The 20,657-nt window shown below is 49.0% G+C and overlaps 1 protein-coding gene across 1 annotated transcript in view; it reads right to left on the bottom strand.

Moving 5' to 3' along the window:
• The window catches only part of CLCN6 (chloride voltage-gated channel 6), a gene marked incomplete at its 5' end in the record, with an annotated part of 34,669 nt that overhangs the window by 1,565 nt on the left and 12,447 nt on the right, over window positions 1-20,657 (bottom strand). The window contains 19 exons of the mRNA XM_038746870.1: window positions 979-1,104; window positions 1,338-1,445; window positions 3,154-3,310; window positions 3,537-3,694; window positions 5,353-5,539; window positions 6,715-6,821; window positions 7,282-7,441; window positions 7,564-7,717; window positions 8,076-8,202; window positions 8,829-8,955; window positions 9,829-9,995; window positions 10,789-10,902; window positions 11,494-11,626; window positions 14,197-14,255; window positions 15,597-15,664; window positions 16,003-16,129; window positions 16,925-17,031; window positions 18,608-18,674; window positions 20,470-20,535. Of these exons, the coding sequence (XP_038602798.1) occupies window positions 979-1,104; window positions 1,338-1,445; window positions 3,154-3,310; window positions 3,537-3,694; window positions 5,353-5,539; window positions 6,715-6,821; window positions 7,282-7,441; window positions 7,564-7,717; window positions 8,076-8,202; window positions 8,829-8,955; window positions 9,829-9,995; window positions 10,789-10,902; window positions 11,494-11,626; window positions 14,197-14,255; window positions 15,597-15,664; window positions 16,003-16,129; window positions 16,925-17,031; window positions 18,608-18,674; window positions 20,470-20,535 (2,319 nt within the window). The remainder of the gene's footprint in view (window positions 1-978; window positions 1,105-1,337; window positions 1,446-3,153; window positions 3,311-3,536; window positions 3,695-5,352; window positions 5,540-6,714; window positions 6,822-7,281; window positions 7,442-7,563; window positions 7,718-8,075; window positions 8,203-8,828; window positions 8,956-9,828; window positions 9,996-10,788; window positions 10,903-11,493; window positions 11,627-14,196; window positions 14,256-15,596; window positions 15,665-16,002; window positions 16,130-16,924; window positions 17,032-18,607; window positions 18,675-20,469; window positions 20,536-20,657) is intronic.

Below are 20,657 nucleotides of genomic sequence, written 5' to 3'. Positions count from 1 at the left end.
GTTTATTTAAGGATGGCTGCTCATCCTTGGCGTACTGATAGAGCATTGACCTTGGAGTCAGAAAATACTTCACTTCTCAGGGCCTCAGTTACCTCATCTGTAAAATGGGGACTGAGACTGAGCCCCACCTGGATCAGGGACTGTGTCCAACCGGATTTGCTCGTATCCTCCCCAGGGCTTAGTACAGTGCCTGGCTCACAGTAAGCGCTTAACAAATACCAGAGGTATTATTATTATCCGATTCAAAACCATACAACTCTGAGGTGTAAGGGGGGAGGGGAGCGTAGGGACTCCTACAGAGGGGAAACTGAGGAACAGAGCAAGCACCACACTTCCGAGGAGACAGGGGGAGTCTGAAAAAATTACAGAGGGGGAAAAAGGAGGACCAAAATTTGGACTTAAATTATTATGGTATTTGTTAAGTGCTTATTGTATGCCAAACGCTCTTCTGAGCACTTAGGAAGTTACAAGTTAATCAGTTTGGAGAGAGGCCCTGTCCCACATGGGGCTCACAGTCTTAATCCCCATTTTGCAGATGAAGTAACCGAGGCACAGCGAAGCGAAGTGACTAGGCCAAGGTCACACAGCAGACACATGGCAGAGCCAGGATTAGAATCCAGGTCCTCTGACTTTCAGGCCTATGCTCTTTCCACTAGGCCAAACTGCTTCTGAGAGAATTGAGGAAAAAGTTCACAATTTTCGCACCCTGCAGAGAGAAAAGCCTCCAATCAGAGCAAATCGGCCCACCTTTAATACAATCGTGGGGTTTCCTGGCCCAGAAACAGTGATAAATCCGTGACCCAGCTAGACAAAGCTGATGATACCCACTGATCACAAGTGCTCACTGTAGTATCTACGGCACGTTGCCGTTGATTTAACATGAAAGATATGGAGTGTGGGCAGACTGGCGGCAGAGCTGTGGCACTCCAAACCCTCACCTAGTTCTCTCTCGAACCCAACAAAGAGTCAAGGACTCACCTCTCCTACTGCGTTCACCACAGGTAAGTGTCGGAGGCCCATGGTTCTGAACAGGTTGAAGACTTGTGAGACGTGAGTGTTGGGGGAGACGGTGAAGGGTGAGGGGTTCATGTAAGGAGTCACGTCCTGAAGAACAAAACATACATGAGTTTATGGCTGGGCCCTTTTCCTGTTAATGATGAAGGTAACTGACTGGTCTGGGGGTTGGGGGGAGTCTAAGGGTGGGTGGCGGCGATGCTTCATGGAGTAAATTGTGGATGGAGGTTAGGTTACTCTCCCTGACATACCCGCCCAGTCAGTCCAGTCCTGGGTTTACTTGCCTCCCACTTGCCCAACCCTGGCAAGGTCGCACTTCTTACCACAATCATACGAGGGTTCAGCAGTGTCAAGTCCAGGTCATGGATGTCAGGATATCGGGGGTAATCTTCAGCCATCTCCGCATATGAAAGGCGAGGCTGGCTAGCACTCTGCAAGTCAAATCAACAGGATTTATCGAGTGCCCCACAGAGTAGTGCAGAGCACTGTACTAAGCCCTGGGAAGAACAGAATAGATGTAAAAGGGATGATTGCCGTCTTCAAGGAGTTTATGCTAAAGCGGCCTCCATTCAAGCTAGCACTAGCAGAAACAGCGAGGCCCTTGCCAGGAAACTACCACATTCCATCCCGCACACTGTGCTCCTCTAAAGCCTACCTAGTGATAGCATCAACCTCATCTACCTCACCACTGACGCCTTGACCACATCCTCCCTCTGGCCTGAAATGCCCTCTTCCAGATCTCCACTCACCCCATCTTCAAAATGTTACTAAAACCATGTATCTCCTCCAAGAGGCCTCCTCTAAATCCTCACTTCCCCTATCCGCCCTCCCTTCTGCGTCGCCTAGGCATTTGCATCCGTACCCCTTCAGTATTTTGAAATTCACCCCACCTGTAGCCCCACAGCCCTTATGTACATATCCATCTGTAATTTATTTTAATGTCTGTCTCCCTCTGTAGACCATAGGCTCCTTAGGGGCAGGGACCATGTCTACCTACTCTTCTGTCTTGCACTCTCCCAAGTGTTTAGTACAGTGTTCTTGCCACCTAAAATGCTCAATAAAAACCACTGACTGATGGATGACTGACTGTCCTGGAGTGGCTGACCTACTGATGGTAATAATAGTAATAATAATAATAATGGCATTTGTTACGCGCTTTGTGCAGAGCCCTGTTCTAAGCGCTGGGGGGGATACAAGGTGATCAAGTTGTCCTACATGGGGCTCACAGTCTTAATCACCATTTTACAGATGAGGTAACTGAGGCTCAGAGAAGTTAAGTGATTTGCCCAAGGTCACACAGCAGACATGTGGCGGAGCCAGGATTAGAACCCATGACATCTGACTCCCAAGCCCGTGCTCTTTCCACTGAGCCACGCTGCTTCTCTGATCTAACAGGCTGGCCCCATCAGCGACACCCGCTCCCACCTACCCTACATGTTTAAAAGGGTAAATGGTGTCTGGAAAAGCTTCATTGGGGAGGCATTTAGAACTCATTCAAAGAACTGCTTCCTGGGCTCTATGTTACAGAAATAATCCTGGGGCTATTCCAAGTTACCTGGGTTCTAGAACCCTAACCCCAGTCTGGGGTGAACACAAACAGTGGTTGTGATTAATGACTCCTTGAGGCTCTATAGAGAGGAACCTAACAAAAATAATAATAGTGGTATTTGTTAAACACTTGCTATGTGTCAAGCACTGTACTAAGCACTATGGTAGTTAAAACATAATCAGGTCATTCATTCATTCACTTGTTTTTATTGAGCACTTACTGAGTGCAGAGCACTGTTCTAAGCACTTGGGAAGTACAAGTCGGCAACATATAGAGACGGTCCCTACCCAACAACGGGCAGGTCAGACACGGTCCCTGTCCCACAAGGGGTTCACAGGCTTAGGGCAGGGGAGAACAGGTACTTAATCCCCATTTTACAGATGAGGAAACTGAGAAGTTAAGTGACTTGCCCAAAGTCACACAGCAAGCAAGTGGCAGAGCTGAGAGTACAACTCAGGTCCCAACTCCCAGGCCCGTGCTATTTCCACTAGGCCCCCAGATCCCCCCTCAGTTCCTGAACTATGGCTCTTCCCTGCAACCCAGGGAGCAGGCGCGGACCCCCAACGGAGCCCTCGAGTCGTGGGGCTCACCGACTGGCTTTCAGCGTAACAGACGCCTCGGACCAGCAAGGTGACCAGCTGGGATCGCAGGATGAGGCCGTGAAAAGTCAAAGGGCGGAAGCGCTCCTCCATGGTCCAGTCTTCACTGGGGGACTGGTCTGGGTACAGGTTGGGGTACGGCGTGTATCTGCGGGGCAAAGATCAAATGGCTCCCGGAGTTCTGCTGGCTGAGTCCTAACCCACCTTCTTCAAACTGCTTGAAATTCTCCCATCACCTCTGACGCCTGCCTCCGGGGAGGAGCGAACTGGCCTCAAACCAGGGTTGTGCCCACAAGCGGACGTCCGGCTGTCCCCGGCCCAGAAGCCCTCAGAGGGTGCAGTGGCCTCTGGGTCCCCCTGCCAGGGTCACTCACCGTCTCTCTAACATCTGTTGCAGCAGGTCTTCCTTCTCGGCCAGCTCTTCGGTGGCTACATGCTCGTCACACACGTTGCGGAGCTCGCTCGATGGGTAGGACTTCATGGACTGGCTCCGCTTCCGTTGCTCGCCCGCTCGGGTCAGGATGCTCGATTTCTGCAAACGGACAAGGGAGGGTGGGGGGGAAGGTTCCCAGTGGGTTGGGAGAGATGCTAGGGGGCCCGGGCTGAATGGGGGGTTGGGGGGGGCACTCAGTCTTTGCAGAGAGTGGCTTGGATTTGACGCCCCGGAAACGAACACCCAGCAAAGGCAGCTTGGCTGCCTGAGCACGTGGCAGAGGAGCTCCGTATGCCCCTTGAAAGCCAGCTCCTCGATCTTGCCAACGGCCACTCACCTGAGGACTGGAGAAGAGGTTACCTTCACTCATTGGTCTTCCTGGACATTTTGAGGAGCAAGAAGAGGTGAGGATACTTATAATTCTTTGGGATACTTATAATCTGGGGAGGTGGCTACGATGGCCTCAGCATCGATAGGGAAAGAGCCCTGGGCTCAAGTGTGGGGAAGATTCGAATACTAGTCCTAATCCTGCCAAAGACCATAGGACGTACTGGAAAAAAAGTCTGGACCTGCCTAGCTCCCTGAAGGGTTGGGGGGTGTCAGATGGGAAAAAGCTTTAAGAAACTCCTTTACCAGTCGTTTTAAAGCCCTCAATCACCTTGCCCCCTCCTACCTTACTCTGCTGCTCTCCTACTACAACCCAGCCCATAGACTTCGGGCCTCTAACGCCAACCTACTCATTGTACCTCGATCTTGTCTACCTCACCGCCAACCTCTCACCTGTGTCCTGCACTTCTGGCCTGTCTTCATATCTGACAGATAATTACTCTCCCCACCTTCAACACCTTATTGAAGGGACATCTCCTCCAAGAAACCTTCCCTGGCTAAGCCCTCATTTCTTTTCCCACTCCCTTCTGTGTCACCCTGATTTGCTTCCTTTATTCACCCCTCCCTCTGTCCCACAGCACTCATGCACCTATCTGTAATTTAGTTATATTAATGTCTGTCTCCCACTCTGGCCTGTGAGCTCATTGTGGGCAGGGAATGTGTCTACCAATTCTGTTGTATTGTAGTAATAATAATAATAATAATGACATTTATTAAGCGCTTACTATGTGCAAAGCACTGTTCTAAGCACTGGGGAGGTTACAAAGTTGGGTAAGTAACAACTTTTCTGTGACTCAGTTCCCTCATCTGTAAAATGGTGATTAAGACTGTGAGCCCCACGTGGGACAACCTGATCACCCTGTATCCTCCCAGTGCTTAGAACAGTGCTTTGCACATAGTAAGCACTTAACAAATACCATCACCATCATTATTATTATTATTATTATTATTAAAGTGATCAGGGTGTCCCACAGGGGGCTCACAGTCTTAATCCCCATTTTACAGATGAGGTAACTGAGGCCCAGAGAAGTTAAATGACTTGCCCAAAGTCACACAGCTGACAATCGGCAGAGCCGGGCTTTGAACCCATGACCTCTGACGCCAAAGCCTGTGCTCTTTCCACTGAACCACACTGCTTCCCAAGTGCTTAATACAGAGCTCTGCACACAGTAAGCGCTTAATAAATACAACTGAGTGATTGATCCAAAAAAGGGGACTCAAATCCAACGTATTAGACCTACGTGCCCAGTGTCAGAGTATTAATTTTCCACAGGTCCTTGAACCGGGCCACTGCCTTTTCACTACGGACAGAGGGTTGAGGAGCACATAACCCATCAAAAAAGTTATTTGTTCCTTCCCCCCGATCTCACCTTGAATTTAATGTTGTTACTAATGAGCTGGTTTCCTTTCATAAACTCCTTCTCATTCCCCCGATTCTCGGTCACTACAGGAAACGCATGGTGCACCGTGGTCCGCAGGATGCTGACCAGGGACTGGATCCGGGTATGCGGGTAGACGTAGGTCAGGTTTGGTTCCATGATGTCTCCGGCTCTCAGCCTGGGGCAAGGGAGACGGGAATGAGTCAGACCCAGAATCCGAACCCCCGTATCCAAAGGCACACAGCACGGTCCTCCAGACGCCCCTCTCTTTAAGGAGCGCTAGGGTTCCTGGCTCTCACGATGATTATGAATTGGAAAAGTACAAACTGAGAAGATACAAATACAAGCTGAGAAGTAGTGGGGCCTAGTGGATGGAGCACGGGCCTGGGAGACAGGACCTAGGTTTTAATCCTGGCGCTGGCGCTTGTCAACTGTTTGATCTTGGGCAAGTCACTTAACTCCTCCGGACCTTGGTTACCTCATTTGTAAAATTAAGGGGATTAAGACTGCGAGTCCCATTTGGGAAAAGGACTGTGCCTAATCTGATTAGCTCGTCTCTGAACCCCAGCGCTTACTATAGTACCTGGCACATGGTAAGTGCTTCACAAATACAATTTAAAAAGGTACCCTTTCGGCACCTGCTACTCAGCCCAACCTCAGCCCCACAGCACTTATTTACATATATTAATTTATTTATATTAACACCTTTCTCCCTCTCCAGTTTATAAGCTCCCTGTGAGCGGAGAACGTGCCTATCAAATCTGTCACACTTTACTTTCCCAAAGGCTTAGTAAACAGTAGAGCTCTGCAAATAGTAAGTACTCAATAAATACCATTGATTGACGGATTAATTCACGGAAAGGTATTCTCATGCTTTCCAATCCAGGGGGCTTCTGAGATTGGGGCAAGCTACATCCCAGTCCCTCTGGCCCTTTGATGAAAGTCCCCCAATCACTTACAGGACTAATCCTGAAACCCGTCCAAGTATTGTTTAGTAGTTGAAAACAGTATTTATTAAGCGCCAACTGTGTGCAGAGAATGACACTAAGCACTGGGGAAGACTACACAGGTGGGAATTAAACAAGGACCCTGTCCCTCAAGGGTCCCACAATCTATGTTTAATTGATACATTAGGTGACAGTTTTAGTGTTTTAATTTTTCGTTGCATTTACAGGATAAACTTCAGTTCTCTGTCTTGTCTTACATCTAAGCCTCTTAAAGGCCAGGGGTGGGTCTCCATTTCATCTTTCTGCATTTACCCCAGCCCTTAGTAGTGTCCTGCCCAGAATAACATCTTAATAACCACTGCTAGGAGGGAGGAGGAGGAAGGAGGCAGTGCCATCGTGGACTCACTTGTCCATCTCCACCTCGGTCTCCCAGTCCAGAAGAGGCACGCCCCGCAGGCCCACGTGGATGTCATAAATACCCTTGTTGAAAAAGTCTCCCGTCCATTTGGCCACCTGAAACACAAAATAGAGATTTCAGAGGATCCAGCCTGAGGGTGAATAATTCTAATTATGGTATTATAACAGATATATTATATATATTATATATAATATATTACAATACCATATATATTATATATAATAATATATATGGGATATTATATATACTATATATATATTATATAATAATATATAATTATATAATAATTACATAATTACTGTTAAGCACTTATTATGTGCCAGGCACTGTATTAAGCACTGGGGTGGGACACAAGCAAATCGGGTTGGGCACAGAAACTGTCCCGCATAGGGCTCACATTCCCATTTTATGGATGAGGTAACTGAGGCACAGAGGAGTGAAGTGGTTTCAAGGCCACACGGCAGACAACTGATGCAGTTGGGATTAAAGCCCATGCTGTGCTCTATCCACCATGCCATGCTGTGAAGGGAGGGGAAACTGGGGGAGGGGACTCACCATCAGGGTGATCATGATGGGGAGCCCGTATGTGATCTCATTGGTGGACTCAATCAGGATGACGGTGAGGCTGATGGTCATGCGGACCACCCCGCCCAGAAACGCCGCAGCTCCAATCAGGGCAAACGTCCCCGAGTACAGGTGGTCCAGCCCGACGTAGCTAGGAAGGAAGGAGACCGCAGGCAGAGGTCAGACCTGGATGACTACGGGAGACGACGGGGGGAAGGGGTCTGAGGGCAACCGTACCATCCTGGGACACAGGTCAACACACGCAGAGCGCACCTTTTGAGGATGTTGGCAACCAAGCGACCAAAAGCAGCTCCACAGAGCAGCGAGGGGACAAACAGGCCGCTGGGCACAGAAATGCCATAGGTCCAGCAGGAGAGTAAGAAATAGAGGACAAAGAACAAGGCCAGTGTGATGGGGCTGAAAGTACCTGCAAGGCAAGAAGCGACAAGGATCATGTCCCCGGGTGCTGGAGGGCCTGCCAGACTTTCCCAACCTCTCCCACGTCCCTCCTTATTTCCTGCTACACCCCGGCCTCCCCATCTCAGAAAGGAACTGCAGCTCCCCAACTGGAGCAGCCCCTAAACGGGATGTGGGCCCGGCCGACTATCAGGGGGCAGGAGGAGGCCAAGCTTTGCCAGAAGGGCCTGGGAAGCAGCAGAAGCAGGAACCGAACCTCCCTGAGCCTGAGACACCTGGCTGTTGGCAGCGGAGCCAGCTTGGAGAAAGAGGTGGGTGGCTGTCATCGAAGGGTGGGACTCGGTGAGGGTCAAGGGGCAGATACTCACTGTCTTGGTGGAAAAGCTGCAGTATCGCAGCCTCTTGGGGATTGAAGAAAAGGGTAGCCATATCATTGTAGGTTTCGTTGGGACAAAAAAAGGTCTTGATGCTCGAATTCACATCTTCTGAAGGGTTCTAACAGGTGGAAATACACGGTCACTCTGAGGCAAGAGGCCCCAGGCCCCAGGTTCCTACCGAGTCCAACCGTGAGAGTTTTCGCTCTAAAAATCACAAGAGCAACAGGAGGGCAGCAGAACATAAACCCAAAGTGCCAAGTTGTTGTTTTGTACTCTTTTTAATGGCCTTTGTTAAGCACTTACCAAGTGCCAGACATGGTTTGAAGTGCTGGGGTACACAGAAGTTAATCAGATTGGACACAATCCATGAACAACATGGGGTCTTAATCCCAGTCTTAATCCCCACTTTACAGATGAGTTAGCTGAGGCACAGAGAAGTGAAGTGACTTGCCCAAGGTCACTCGGCAGACAAGCGGCAGAGCCGGGATTAAAATTTAGGTCCTTCTGACTCCCCAGCTCATGCTCTACCCACTAGACCATGCTGCTTCTCTTGATCGGAAGTTCCCAACATGGCTCGCGCTCTGTTTATTTTGTTTGCAGGGGCCTTTTGTGAGGACGAGATCAACAAGATCAGGGTCTTCACGATCACAGACCCTCCCGTCCCCATAAGAGCTATCTACTGCTGCTCAGCTTTCTCCTGGGAGGAACTGAGGCGGAGCAGGGCGAGGGTGGCACACGCCTCACCTGTGGGTGGAAGGAGCTATTACCACTCGGACTTGCAGACGACATCTGCCGACATTCTCCCAGGATCATCGAAGCCCCGAACACCACAACCGTGGTCACCAGTGACACCAACAGGCTCTCTAGGACTCTAGAAACACAAGGGCAGACAGGTCCTGCTCAGGGGAAGACAAACCCACCTCGGGAAAAACAACAACAAAAAAGAAACAACCCCCGCCCCCCGCCCCCCACCAAGTCCTTCTCCAAACAGTATCTCTTCATTGACCTCATCGCCTAGCCTAGGGGTTTGCAGAACCCATCAGGTGGACTCACTGTACCACTGTAGCCAATGGCCTAAGACTGATCAGCCAGGCAATCAGGCTGCTCAATCACCATGTCCTACTATAATAATAATAATAATGGTACTTGTTAAGTGCTTACTATTTTCAAAGCACTGTTCTAAGCGCTGGGGGGCTACAAGGTGATCAGGATGTCCCACGTGGGGCTCACAGTCTTAATCCCCATTTTACAGATGAGGGAACTGAGGCACAGAGAAGTTAAGTGACTTGCCCAAAGTCACACAGCTGACCATTGGCAGAGCCGGGATCTGAACCCATGACCTCTGACTCCAAAGCCCGTGCTCTGAGCCACGCTGCTTCTCTACTACAAATCTCCAGGGCGAATGGAGGTGAAAGCAGTTAGCTCTGAGGGGAAGATCCCGCCTGACCCTTTAACCTCACATTTATACCCCCTCCCCAAATGGCAAATTCAAGGCCCCTCACTGACTCTGTTCATCTCAGGAACCCAGCCCCTTGGCCTGTTTGCTGTCAAAGCGGGATGGACTTTCCGTATCTGTTTAGAGCCACAGGCTTAAGCTTGGGGAGGAGTGGATGAAAGCCCAGGGGCCCAGTGGCAGTGGATCCCTTCCCCCTCCCGGGAGGGGTGACTCCAAGCATGTGATTAGTTGTGCCGAGGCAGGCGGGAATCCGGCAGGAACCCGGCGGGAACCCGGCAGCACAGATACCTGACAAACTTAGGTTTCGGATGCACGTTGCGCATGCGGTACTTTGCGAGCCTCCTGTTCAGGCAGTTGAAAGTGGCTCCGAGGAGGCCCCCAATGACCCCCATCACGATGAAGAACCCCAAGTCCACAGCTGTCCAGAGGTGGCATTTTTTATCAGAGTCAGAGCACTGGGGAAGGTGAGAGAAAGGGAGGGAGGAAGAGAGAGAGAGAGAAATAGAGAGAGAGAGAGAGAAAGAGAGAGAGAAATAGAGAGAGAGAGAGAAATAGAGAGAGAGAGAGAAAAGTGAGAGAGAGAAAGCGTTTCTCAGTGAGACCAGAAAGGGACAGCACAGGGGAAGCAGAGGATGCTAAAGCCCCTATAAAAGAGTCACCCAACCCATGGCAATATTGAGCACTGGACATAAGAGAGACTGTAGACCGTAAGCTTGTTGTGGGCAGGGAATGTATCTCTTTATCATTATATTGTACTCTCCCAAGTGCTTGCTTTGCACACAATAAGCACTCAGTAAATACGACTGAAAGACTAAATGAATGAGAGACGTGGACTGGCTGCCCAAAGAGGAGCCGAGTTTTCCCTCACGTGGCCGGAAATCTCAGCTTTCCTCCTGGCTGGCCTTCTCTCTTTCTTTTTTTATAGTATTTGTTAAGTGTTTACTATGGGCCACGCGCTGGACCAAGTTCTGGGGTAGATTCAAGGTTGTCAGGTTGGACACAGTCCCTGTCCCACATGGGGCTCTCGGTCTTAATCCCCATTCTACAGATAAGGGAACTGAGTCACAGAGGAGTGAAGTGACTTGCTGAAGGTCACACAGCAGACAAGTGGCAGAACCAGGATTAGAACTTAGATCTTTCTAATTTCCAAGCCCATGCTCTATCTACTAGGCAACACTGCTTGTTCTCATCTCTGACCTAATTTTTAAGCCCACCCAAGAAATCCCACAGGGGCAGGACAATACCCACCTTGAACTCCCCAAAGTTCAGCAATCCAGGGAGCTGGAAGGCACCCCAACTTCCAAACTGAATCCCAGAGCGGAAGAAGTTCAGGGTGAAGGTGGCAGACATGGAGCAGAAGAGCTGGGAAGGAGAGGGGATGGGGAGAAGGAAACATTCACCAGTGACAAGATTACTTTTCTGCCCTTTCTACCTCCATATGAGCTTTATAATCCGGTAACCTCCAAGTTAGATTTTGGAGCTCTGGGGACTTCTAAATTCAATGCACCTACAAAACAAGACCCCTATAACCATAGCTACTCCTGAGCAGGTGCCTCAAACGATGGCATAAATCAGAACTCAACCTCATCACGCCATTACAGAGACAGCGATGTGTGAAAGACTTCCAGAATCTGAAGCGTTTTTTGGCGGGAGGGCGTTGAGGGAACGTTGGAGATTAGATGGAAAGCCAAAAGAGCCAAGATGGTCCATTCCTAACCATTAGGCTGGATGTCAAGGGAGGCTGCTATTCTTCGTTCCTCCAAGCATCCTATTACTCCCGACAGAAACAGAGTTGGGTTTGAATGGACCATTGGTCTAACCCAACCTAAGTCTGTTCTCAGTCAAATCCATGAGTCTGGGAGTTTTCTGAGTGTTTAAGCCCCCAGCCCGCCGTTTTCCTAGCCATCCCGGAAACACAGCATGCTCCACTCAATACTCCAAGCTGCTTCTCACCACTTTCCAGGTGAGTCCCTGGTTCCAGAAGGACGAACCCTCTTCCAAGCTGAACAGAGTGCCCCCAATTGGGGCCCCAAAAGCTGCAGCAACGCCTGCGGCGGCTCCTGCCGACACAAAGTCTCGCTTGTCCCTAAACGGACAGGAAAGAGACAAGGTAAAGGAGTCACAGAGGGGTGGACAGGCAGGACAATAAGGGGAATTCCCCAATCGACGGATCTAAAGTTAGAAGGCGTTAGGCCTTCCCAGACTGACTCCTCCTACCTCTCCCCCTCCCCATCCCCTCTGCCCTACCTCCTTTCCCTCCCCACAGCAGCTGTATATATGTTTGTACAGAATTATTACTCTACTTAGCTTACTTGTACATATTTACTATTCTATTTATTTTATTTTGTTAATATGTTTTGTTTTGTTGTCTGTCTCCCCCCTCTAGACTGTGAGCCCACTGTTGGGTAGGGACCGTCTCTATATGTTGCCAACTTGTACTTCCCAAGCGCTTAGTACAGAGCTCTGCACACAGTAAGCGCTCAATAAATACGATTGAATGAATGAATGAATGAAGGGAGGGAACTTCCCAAGCGCTTAGTACAGTGCTTTGTACACAGTAAGTGCTCAATAAATACGATTGAATGAATGAATGAATGAATGAATTTGGGGCAGATTGGGCCACACGTTCCCAGACCAGGCACTCTCCTTGGATGAAACGTTGCTTGTGGGAGTTTAGCCTCAGTAGGAAAAATGTGGGAGAATATAACAACGGGGACAAACACCGGTCTGAGAAGTCTCAGCTGAAGAGTCAGCCTCTTGAAAGGGAAAAGGGAAATTCTAGGACATGTGCATTCTGATTATTATGGCATTCGTTAAGTACTTACACTATGTGTCGAACACTATACTAAGCATTGGGGTAGATACAAATCAATCAGGTTGGACCCCAACCCTGTCCCACATGGGGCTCACAATCTAAGTAGAGGGAAGAACAGGCACTTAATCCCCATTTTACAGTTTAGGAGTTAAGTGACTTGCCCAGGGTCACTCAGCAACCAATTGCCAGAGCTGGAATTACAATCCAGGTCCTCTGACTCCCGGGCTCACGCTGCTTCTGCTTCTAATTCCAGATCCTCCTCTGGACTAAGCTACAGAGGCAGAGAACAAGACTACCAACTCTGTTATACTGTACTCTCCCAAGCGCTGAACACAGTGCCCTGCACGCAGTAAGCCTTCGATAAATATCACTGTTTGACTGATTGAACCTTTAACTCTCCAGAGGCCAATCAAGGATTCTCTGCAGGCACTACCCAACCGCGTCCACCCCAGGCCTGCCTCTCAGAAAACCACAGCACCAATAGTAACTAAATGAAGATGTCAAAAGCCCCAAGCTGTTCTCAGAGGAACTGCCAATTAGAAGGATTCTTATTGAATGTGGAGAAGAGACAGGGTCCAGTGCCTCTAAACCTGGAAGTTGCTGAATAATAATGATAGTACTTGTTAAGCCCTTCCAACCTGCCAAGCACTAAATTAAGCATTCATTCATTCAATCATATTTATTGAGTGCTTACTGTGTGCAGAGCACTGTACTAAGCACTTGGGAAGTACAAGTTGGCAACATATAGAGATGGTCCCTACCCAACAGTGGGCTCACAGTCTAGAAGGGGGAGACAGACAACAAGACAAAACATATTAACAAAATAAAATAAATAGAATAAATATGTACAAGTAAAATAGAGTAATAAATACATACAAACATATATACATATATACAGGTGGTGTGGGGAGGGGAAGGAGGTACTGAGGTTGGAACAAGATAAATCGGACTGTAAGCTTCTTGTGGGCAGGGAACATGTCTACCAAATCTATTATACTGTTCTCTTCCAAGCGCTTGGTACAGTGCTCTGCACATAATAAGAGCACATATGACTGATCAGGTCACACACAGCCCTCATCCCACAAGGGGCTCACGGTTTAGCGGGGAGGGAGAACAGGAACTGAATCCCCATTTTACAAATGAGGAAACTGAAGTACTGAGAAGTTAGATGACTGGCTCAGAGTCACACAGCAGGCAAGTGATGGAGCCCAGATTGGAGCCCAGATTGGAACCCAGGCACCCTGCCTCTCAGGCCTGTGTCCAATCCACTAGGCCATACTGCATGGGAAGCAGCATGGCGTTGTGGATAGACCACGTGTCTAAAAGTCAGAAGGTCGTCGGTTCTAATCCCTGCTCTCCCACTTGCCTGCTGTGTGACCTTGGGCAAGTCACTTCACTTCTCTGTGCCTCAGTTCCCTCACCTGAAAAATGGGGATTAAGACTGTGAGCCCCATGTGAGACAGGGACTTTGTCTAACCCAATTTGCTTGTATCCACTCCAGTGCTAAGTACAGAGCTTGGCACACAGTAAATGCTTAACAAATGCCATTGTTATTATTATTAAGCTGCTTCTCGTGCTTCTTTACATGAGAGACAAAGTGAGAATGAAAGGAAAGTTGGAACAGGACCTGTATTGAAAAACTTCACTGAGAATGACACCTTAACTAGATTTAGAAGCTGGATCTGCCAGAGGAGGAGTGGAGTCAGGTGGGCAGTTTGAGATCCATTTCATCCTGGCCCTCAGCAGGGCAGAACAGAAATCAGACTGGCACAGCTGAACTGATTTCTCATTTCTACAATGGCTTCTTAAAAGACCACCCTCCACCTCCGAACCCTCCTTACCGGTCACTTCGAAAATAGGGGAAGTTACACTGGATCTTCCGGAAGGAGATGCTCTGGAACTGAAAGGGAGAAGAAAGCAAACAAAGTGAGGCCCGGATGGGGGAGGTGTCCCTCAATGTATTTTTTTGGGACAGCCAATGACATTTACTCAATCTGCAGGCAGCGTGCACAGGGATCAGGAATAATGAACGAAACGACTTAAGGAAGAGGGAGACACCTGCTTTGACAATGAAAATTTCTTTTATATCCACAGTGCCCCAGTGGTTCTATCAATGGTGCTAGGGCTTACTCCCACCACTGAAGGGCAAAAAGCTCCACCATCATGTGGGGGGCTCCTAGGTCATGCCCACAGCCCTATGAGATGCTCAAGAATCCTCTCAGGGAGGACCCGACTTCTCCAGGGAACTGAGGGGCTCAAATTCCTAGGTTGTGTCCCATTTCAGAGTTTGGGAACTTCCCTTCTAGCCTCTCAGTGGGAAGGGTTGGGTTCTTGGCCAAATGAGCTGCGATGGAAATGGGAGCGAAACCTTTGGGGGTTAAATGTGATTGAGAGCATGCAGGCAAAGATGGAATTCTTTCCCAATTGGGAACACCAGTTCAGGAGCTGGAAGGGGGACAGCGACCCAAGACCTCTCAGAACCACACCCTGGGAAGGTGCTTTGGGGTGAGATGGACACCCCAAACCTCCTTAGTGATCACCTCTAGCTGTCTTGGCAAGTTCAGGTCCGGCGCTTTAATTTACTGGTTGTCCCAATATGCCAGTTAAACAAGTTGCTGAGGTGCCTGTCAGTGATTACTCAGAATACAAGATTTCCTCTCACCTACAGGAAACGCAACAGGATTCTAGGGTTTCAGCACAAAGCAGCCTATTACAGCTAAAGGTCTCTGCCATGCCCTGGAGACTGGTTGTTCTAGAAAGCTGCAGAGCTTCAAATCTCAACATCCCCAACTCCAAGCAGGATCTGGGAACAAGAATCCTTCCCAGTCTATCCCAGGCCAACACCAGGAAACCCAAATCTTGGGTCAGTGTTTCAATCGGTGTCTCAGATCTCTCTCCTGTTTGACAAGTGCTACCACCATCTCGGCCCTTAATAACAATAACATGACATCTGTTAAGTGCTTACTATGTATCAAGAGCTACACTAAGCACTGGGGTGGATACAAGACGATCCGGTCGGACACCAGTCCTGACCCACACGTGGGCTCACAGTCTGAAGGGGGGCAAGAAGTCCCATTTTACAGATGAGAAAACAGACACATAAGAAGGTGGCAAGCAGGCAAGCTGAGATTAGAACCCAGGTGTGCTCTGCCTCCCAGTCCTGTGCTCTTTCCACTAGGCCACAAACCTCCCCTTGAATCAGTAGCAGAGTCCACTTTTCAAGGAGACAGTCACTCCTTACCTGGGGCAAGCCAGCACCTACAACTGCACCACTGTGGATCATGGGGCCCTCCTTCCCAACGAAGAGACCTGAATACAAGTCAGCGAGGGAAAAGATCAAATAATAGAAGGCTTTCATTCATAAAAACCCACTTAGTTCACCCCCTTCTAGGAACCCAAACCCTAGCTGTGAGAATCTGCAAGCGATGACCGCCTCAACAGAGAACCTAGAGAGCAGTCCATATAAAACAAGCCCCATTTAAAGCCACCTGGGAGGTTTTAGGAGAAAATTCCCTTTACACTTCAACCCCTTTGGGCACTCTTGAAAAACTCTACATATCTGGCTCCCGGCTAGAGTCAGAGTGATCACCCTGGCCCGCCTCCCCTCCCATCTGTGGGTGTGGAGAAAGTGAGTGAGCCTTTCTTACCGCCTGCCACGCTGAAGAGCACACCCAGCACTTTGCACACCAGGGTGCGGAGGCGGACGACCCCGGGCACTTTGATGCCATTCAGGTAACACTTGATCTCGGGAATCCCAGAGCCCGCTGCCACTGGCTGATGAGGAGAGGGGACACAGTGCGGATTCAGACTCCCACCCAGCAACGGGTGGGATGGGAGGGAGAAGCAGCCTCCTGGGCCAGCTCTATTGTCTCCAGGTCCCTTTTCCAGGCCAAGGAAACTGATACACCCAAGCTGACCCCTTGGTCGATGATTCTCCCCGCCCCCAAAAAAGGCTAAAGAGAGAGAACCTAAGCACACAGGTATTTGCCCCCAACTCTCCCTCCCAGTACGCGTGTACCTAGCTGTGTACTAAGTTGCCTCCCCTATCATTTATTTTCAAGTCTGTCTAGACTGTAAGCTCCTTAAGGGCGGGGATCGTGTCTACCAACTCTGTTGTACCTGTACTTTCCCAAACAATCAGTATAGTGCCCTGCGCCAATAAGTGCTCAATAAATACCACTAATTTTTCTTTTGAAATGGTATTTGTTAAGCAATTACTATGTGACAAGGGACTGTACTAAACACTGGAGTAGATACAAGCTAATGAAATTGGACAGTCCATACTCCACGTGGGCTCACAGTCTTAATCCCCATTTTACAGATGAGGTAACAGGCACAGAGAAGTTACGTGACTTGCTCAAGGCCACACAGCAGACACATGGTAGAGCTAGGATTAGAATCCAGGTCCTTCTGACTCCCAGAAGCAATGGCTGACCCTCCCAGAACTGATTGAGAAAATAAGAGATTTGCAACATTCAGGGACTCCTGAAATCCCCTTTGACTCGTATGGGAGAAGTAACTTTGGATGCACTCAAAACTGGCTACAAATTTCCATCTAATGCAACTCACCTGAATCAGGACGAGCAAGCTGGCCAAGAAGATGAATGTCAGGTTAAAACCCAAGAGCTCAAGGAGAGATAAGGCCAGGCACCCCTTTTCACTGCACTCTTCCACTGCTGCAGGAGCCCTGTCAAGGAAAACATGGGCCCGCAGGCTGGGGCCTAAGGCTGTGGTCCTTCCCTCTCCTAACACGCAGAGGGTCTGGTTGCTTCACATCCTGACTGCTCTTGGCTGGAGACTCCATTTCCAGCAAAAACCTGAGGTGCTGCATGGCTCTTTCAGAAACTGAGACCAATTCCTGCAAACCAACTTCCAGAGGGCTCCGTCGCCATTATAATTTCATGCTGAATGTGTACCACACACCAATGCAACCCTACCCTAAGGGCTTTGCACTCATAGCTGCCGCAAAGAGCTGAGCTGAAAGCCAGGAGACTACAGCTATGAGCAAATGAGTAGTGCAAAAATGCTTAAGAGCAGCAGGGCAGTAAAGGTAAAACTTCAGGGGGAGATGTGTCAAAGCTGATCCTCAGGCATCCTTAAGCCAGCCTGTCTAGATAGCAAGAGAAAAGGCTGTTTAATGCATATGGAGTGTTTCCATCTCCTCAACTCACCCTGAAGGTGCTGCTGTTGGGAGTCTATTGGTTCCCAGATGGGTCAGATGGTTACCCTTTGTGAAATTAGTTCTCCACTCCTCAACTTTCAATCTCCAAAGAACTCCTGATGCATCCCATCACCCCCTATTTGTTTTCTAGTCTCCCCCAGGATTCTTTTTTTTTTTTTTAATAACGATATTTTCTTAAACTCCATGTGCCAGGCACTGTACTAAGCACTGGGGTCATCATCAAATGGTACCAAGTTGTTTCCGACTCACAGAGACTTTATGAAACTTTACCCTTAGAGTTTTCTTGGTAAAAAAACCCAAAGTGGTTTAACATTGCCTTCTGTACAGTAAAAACTTAAGTCTCTGGCAATGCCTTGGATCAAAATTTTGATCACTTGATCAGCTGCCTTTGACTCTTTCCCAGGCGCTACTGACCAGCATAGGTGAAACAACTTTGTCTGAAGCGTCAGCTTGAACCTTTTCATTATGGATAACCCTGATGAGAGAATCTCTCTCAATGGCATGGCTCTAAGCTTCACTGGTGTATGCAAACTCTCCTGCTACGACAAGGCATTGATTCACAGAAGAGAAGCAATGGGGTAGGTACAAGCTAATCAGGGTGGACTCAGTCCTTTTCCCACACCCCACGTTAGTGTCTGTCTTCCCCTCAAGACTGTAAACTCCTAGTGGACAGGGAATGTGTCTGTTATACTGTACTCTCCCAAGCACTTGCCGCAGTGCTCTGCACAAAGTAAACTGGCTCAACAGGTACGATTGACTGACTGATTTTATAGATGAGGGAAAGGAGGCACAGAGACGAAGCGACTCGCCCAAGTTCATGCAGCAAACGAGTAGTGGAGCTGGGATTAGAACCCAGATCTTTTTGGCTCCCAGGCCCCTGCTCAATCCACAGGGCCATGCTGCTTCTCTTTGTTGATTCTGTTGAGAGACTGGTGAGGGGCCCATAACTGAATCACTGGTTAACAAGCAGACGTTTCCACCAAAGTTGTATGCTTTTCCTATTTAGCTTGATCACAACAGAGACGCACCTGGATAGCTCCAGAAAACACCAGGAACAATGGAAAGGATACAAGTCTGCACCACCCGGAACTTGAGTTGCGAGAACATTCGCACGAAGAAGTCCACCAACAGACCCACCTGGGGAAGGAAAGGATGGGAGAATCTTGCATCAAACAATTTCACTCATAAAGGCAAACTGTTCACTTTAGAGCCAGCCCTGCTGAACTGGTAGTTGGAGTTCCTGAATCCCCTCAACTAAGGTCCTACGGAATGAAGACAATCTGCTCATTAAAATGGCCATTGGGTAGCAATTTTATCATCCACCCTTTTTACTTTTAAGGTATTTGTTAAGCGCTTTCTATATGCCAGGCACTGTACTAAGCGCTGGGGTAGATACAAGCATTAATCCTCATTTTACAGATGAGGTAACTGAGGCACCAAGAAGGGAAATGACTTGCCCAAGTTCACACAGCTGACAAGTGGCAGAGCCGGGATTGGAACCTAGGTCCTTCTGGCGCCCAGGCCTGAGCTCTACCCACTAGGTCGTGCTGCTTCTGTACCTTTACCCTGCTCTGCTCTGCAAGACTGTCTAGACAATACGACCACACTGCTTCAAAGGGCTGCCTCAGCACACACGGGGCTACAGCCAAAGGAAAACTGAGAATTCAGGCTGATCGTGCTGGAGTACCACAGAGACAGACAACATCTTTAACTGGTGAGTCGATCCATCACTTATGGCATCCAGCCCATGAAGCATGGCAAAGTCACTTTCTAGTAAGCTTGCTGTGGGAAGGGAATGAGTATTATATTGTTATATTGGAGTCTCCCAAGTGTTAGTTTAGTGTTCTTCATACAGTAAGTGCTCAGTAAATACAACTGCTTGACTGACTAGTAGACAGCCCTAATAGAAGTCTTTCACTTAAGAACATTTTTCAAAGTCCCTGGAGAAATCCAGTCTCCATAGTGGATTTTACATTTAAAAAAAGCACGAAAAACTACCGTCACATTAGATTTCTCATTACAGAGAACTTCTCTGATCAGACTTCGAATTGGTCCTTCTGCCACTTAAGACTAGGAGATCTTGCTCCCTCCATCCGTCCCTCCCGAGGCTCTAGCTGTCCGTCTCAGGTGACAAGGAAGGGAAGACAAGCTTGGGCACACCCCCACTCCAGGGGTTCCCAAGGATTGTCTTCCCTCTTTCCTTCTGGGTGCTGGAGTTCCAAGCTCAGCTGGTGGTACCTGTAGCCGATGGGCACAGTAGGGCTGGGAGCTCCTCCCACCGGAAGAATTCCTGGTATTCCCCCCCACTTCTTCCTGTTCAGTGGAAGTTCAAAATCCCATTGCCCAGGCCCGTCCAACTGAATGGCAGCCTGCATGGGGCAAAATTCTGGAGCCCCGGTCTGAACCACAAAGCATCTGAGGTGGGCGGGCCTCGTGAGGTTTGGGGAACAATTTCTCTTTCCTAAGCTCAGTAGCCCCTCCACCAACTCCAACAGGGAAACGAAAAAGTGAAAACCACTTAGAGGAAGTGAAGCAAAACCACTCTGGGTGGGTTGCACAGCTGTGGGCAGCTGCGCTGAAGCTAACAGGTGACTACTGCGCGCTTGCATGCGTGCACGTGTGTGTGCATGCACTCATGGATCTAAGGTGTGTTCAAATACAACTGGAGGCCATCCTTGTTGCCATTTCAATATTAAAAACTCTGTCAAAAGCAGATTTCTGGGGAGACTTGGGATTGGTTACAAGAATCTACTAGGCAGCCACAACACAGTTCCCCCGGGGCACTTTGCGGGAACACAAACTAATTCAGGATTCAGAGGAGATACAGAGACAAGATTTAGGAGGGAAAGACAGGAATACTCACACTCCCTGTCTGGCTAACCCCTCTCCTCTGGCCCACTTTGCTCCCTCTCCCCCCGCCCAGTTTCCTTACCAGTCCTGTGCAGACTCCAATGGCAAACACCATCATCCACTTCACGGCCTCATACCATCGACCTTTCTGGGTGGCCAGAGGAAGAGCAAGATATTTTTGAGACAGACAAGGTGACAAAGGCAAGAGAAATGAGGCTCACCCGACCAGACTGGATCGGGGCAGATCACTGCCCACTTTAAAGAAGGGAA

The sequence above is a fragment of the Tachyglossus aculeatus genome, chromosome 5 (genome assembly GCF_015852505.1).
Source record: "Tachyglossus aculeatus isolate mTacAcu1 chromosome 5, mTacAcu1.pri, whole genome shotgun sequence".
In the NCBI taxonomy this organism is placed as follows: Eukaryota; Metazoa; Chordata; class Mammalia; order Monotremata; family Tachyglossidae; genus Tachyglossus; species Tachyglossus aculeatus.
Note: the sequence above shows the minus strand (reverse complement) of the source record. Positions and strands in the feature narration are given on the sequence as shown.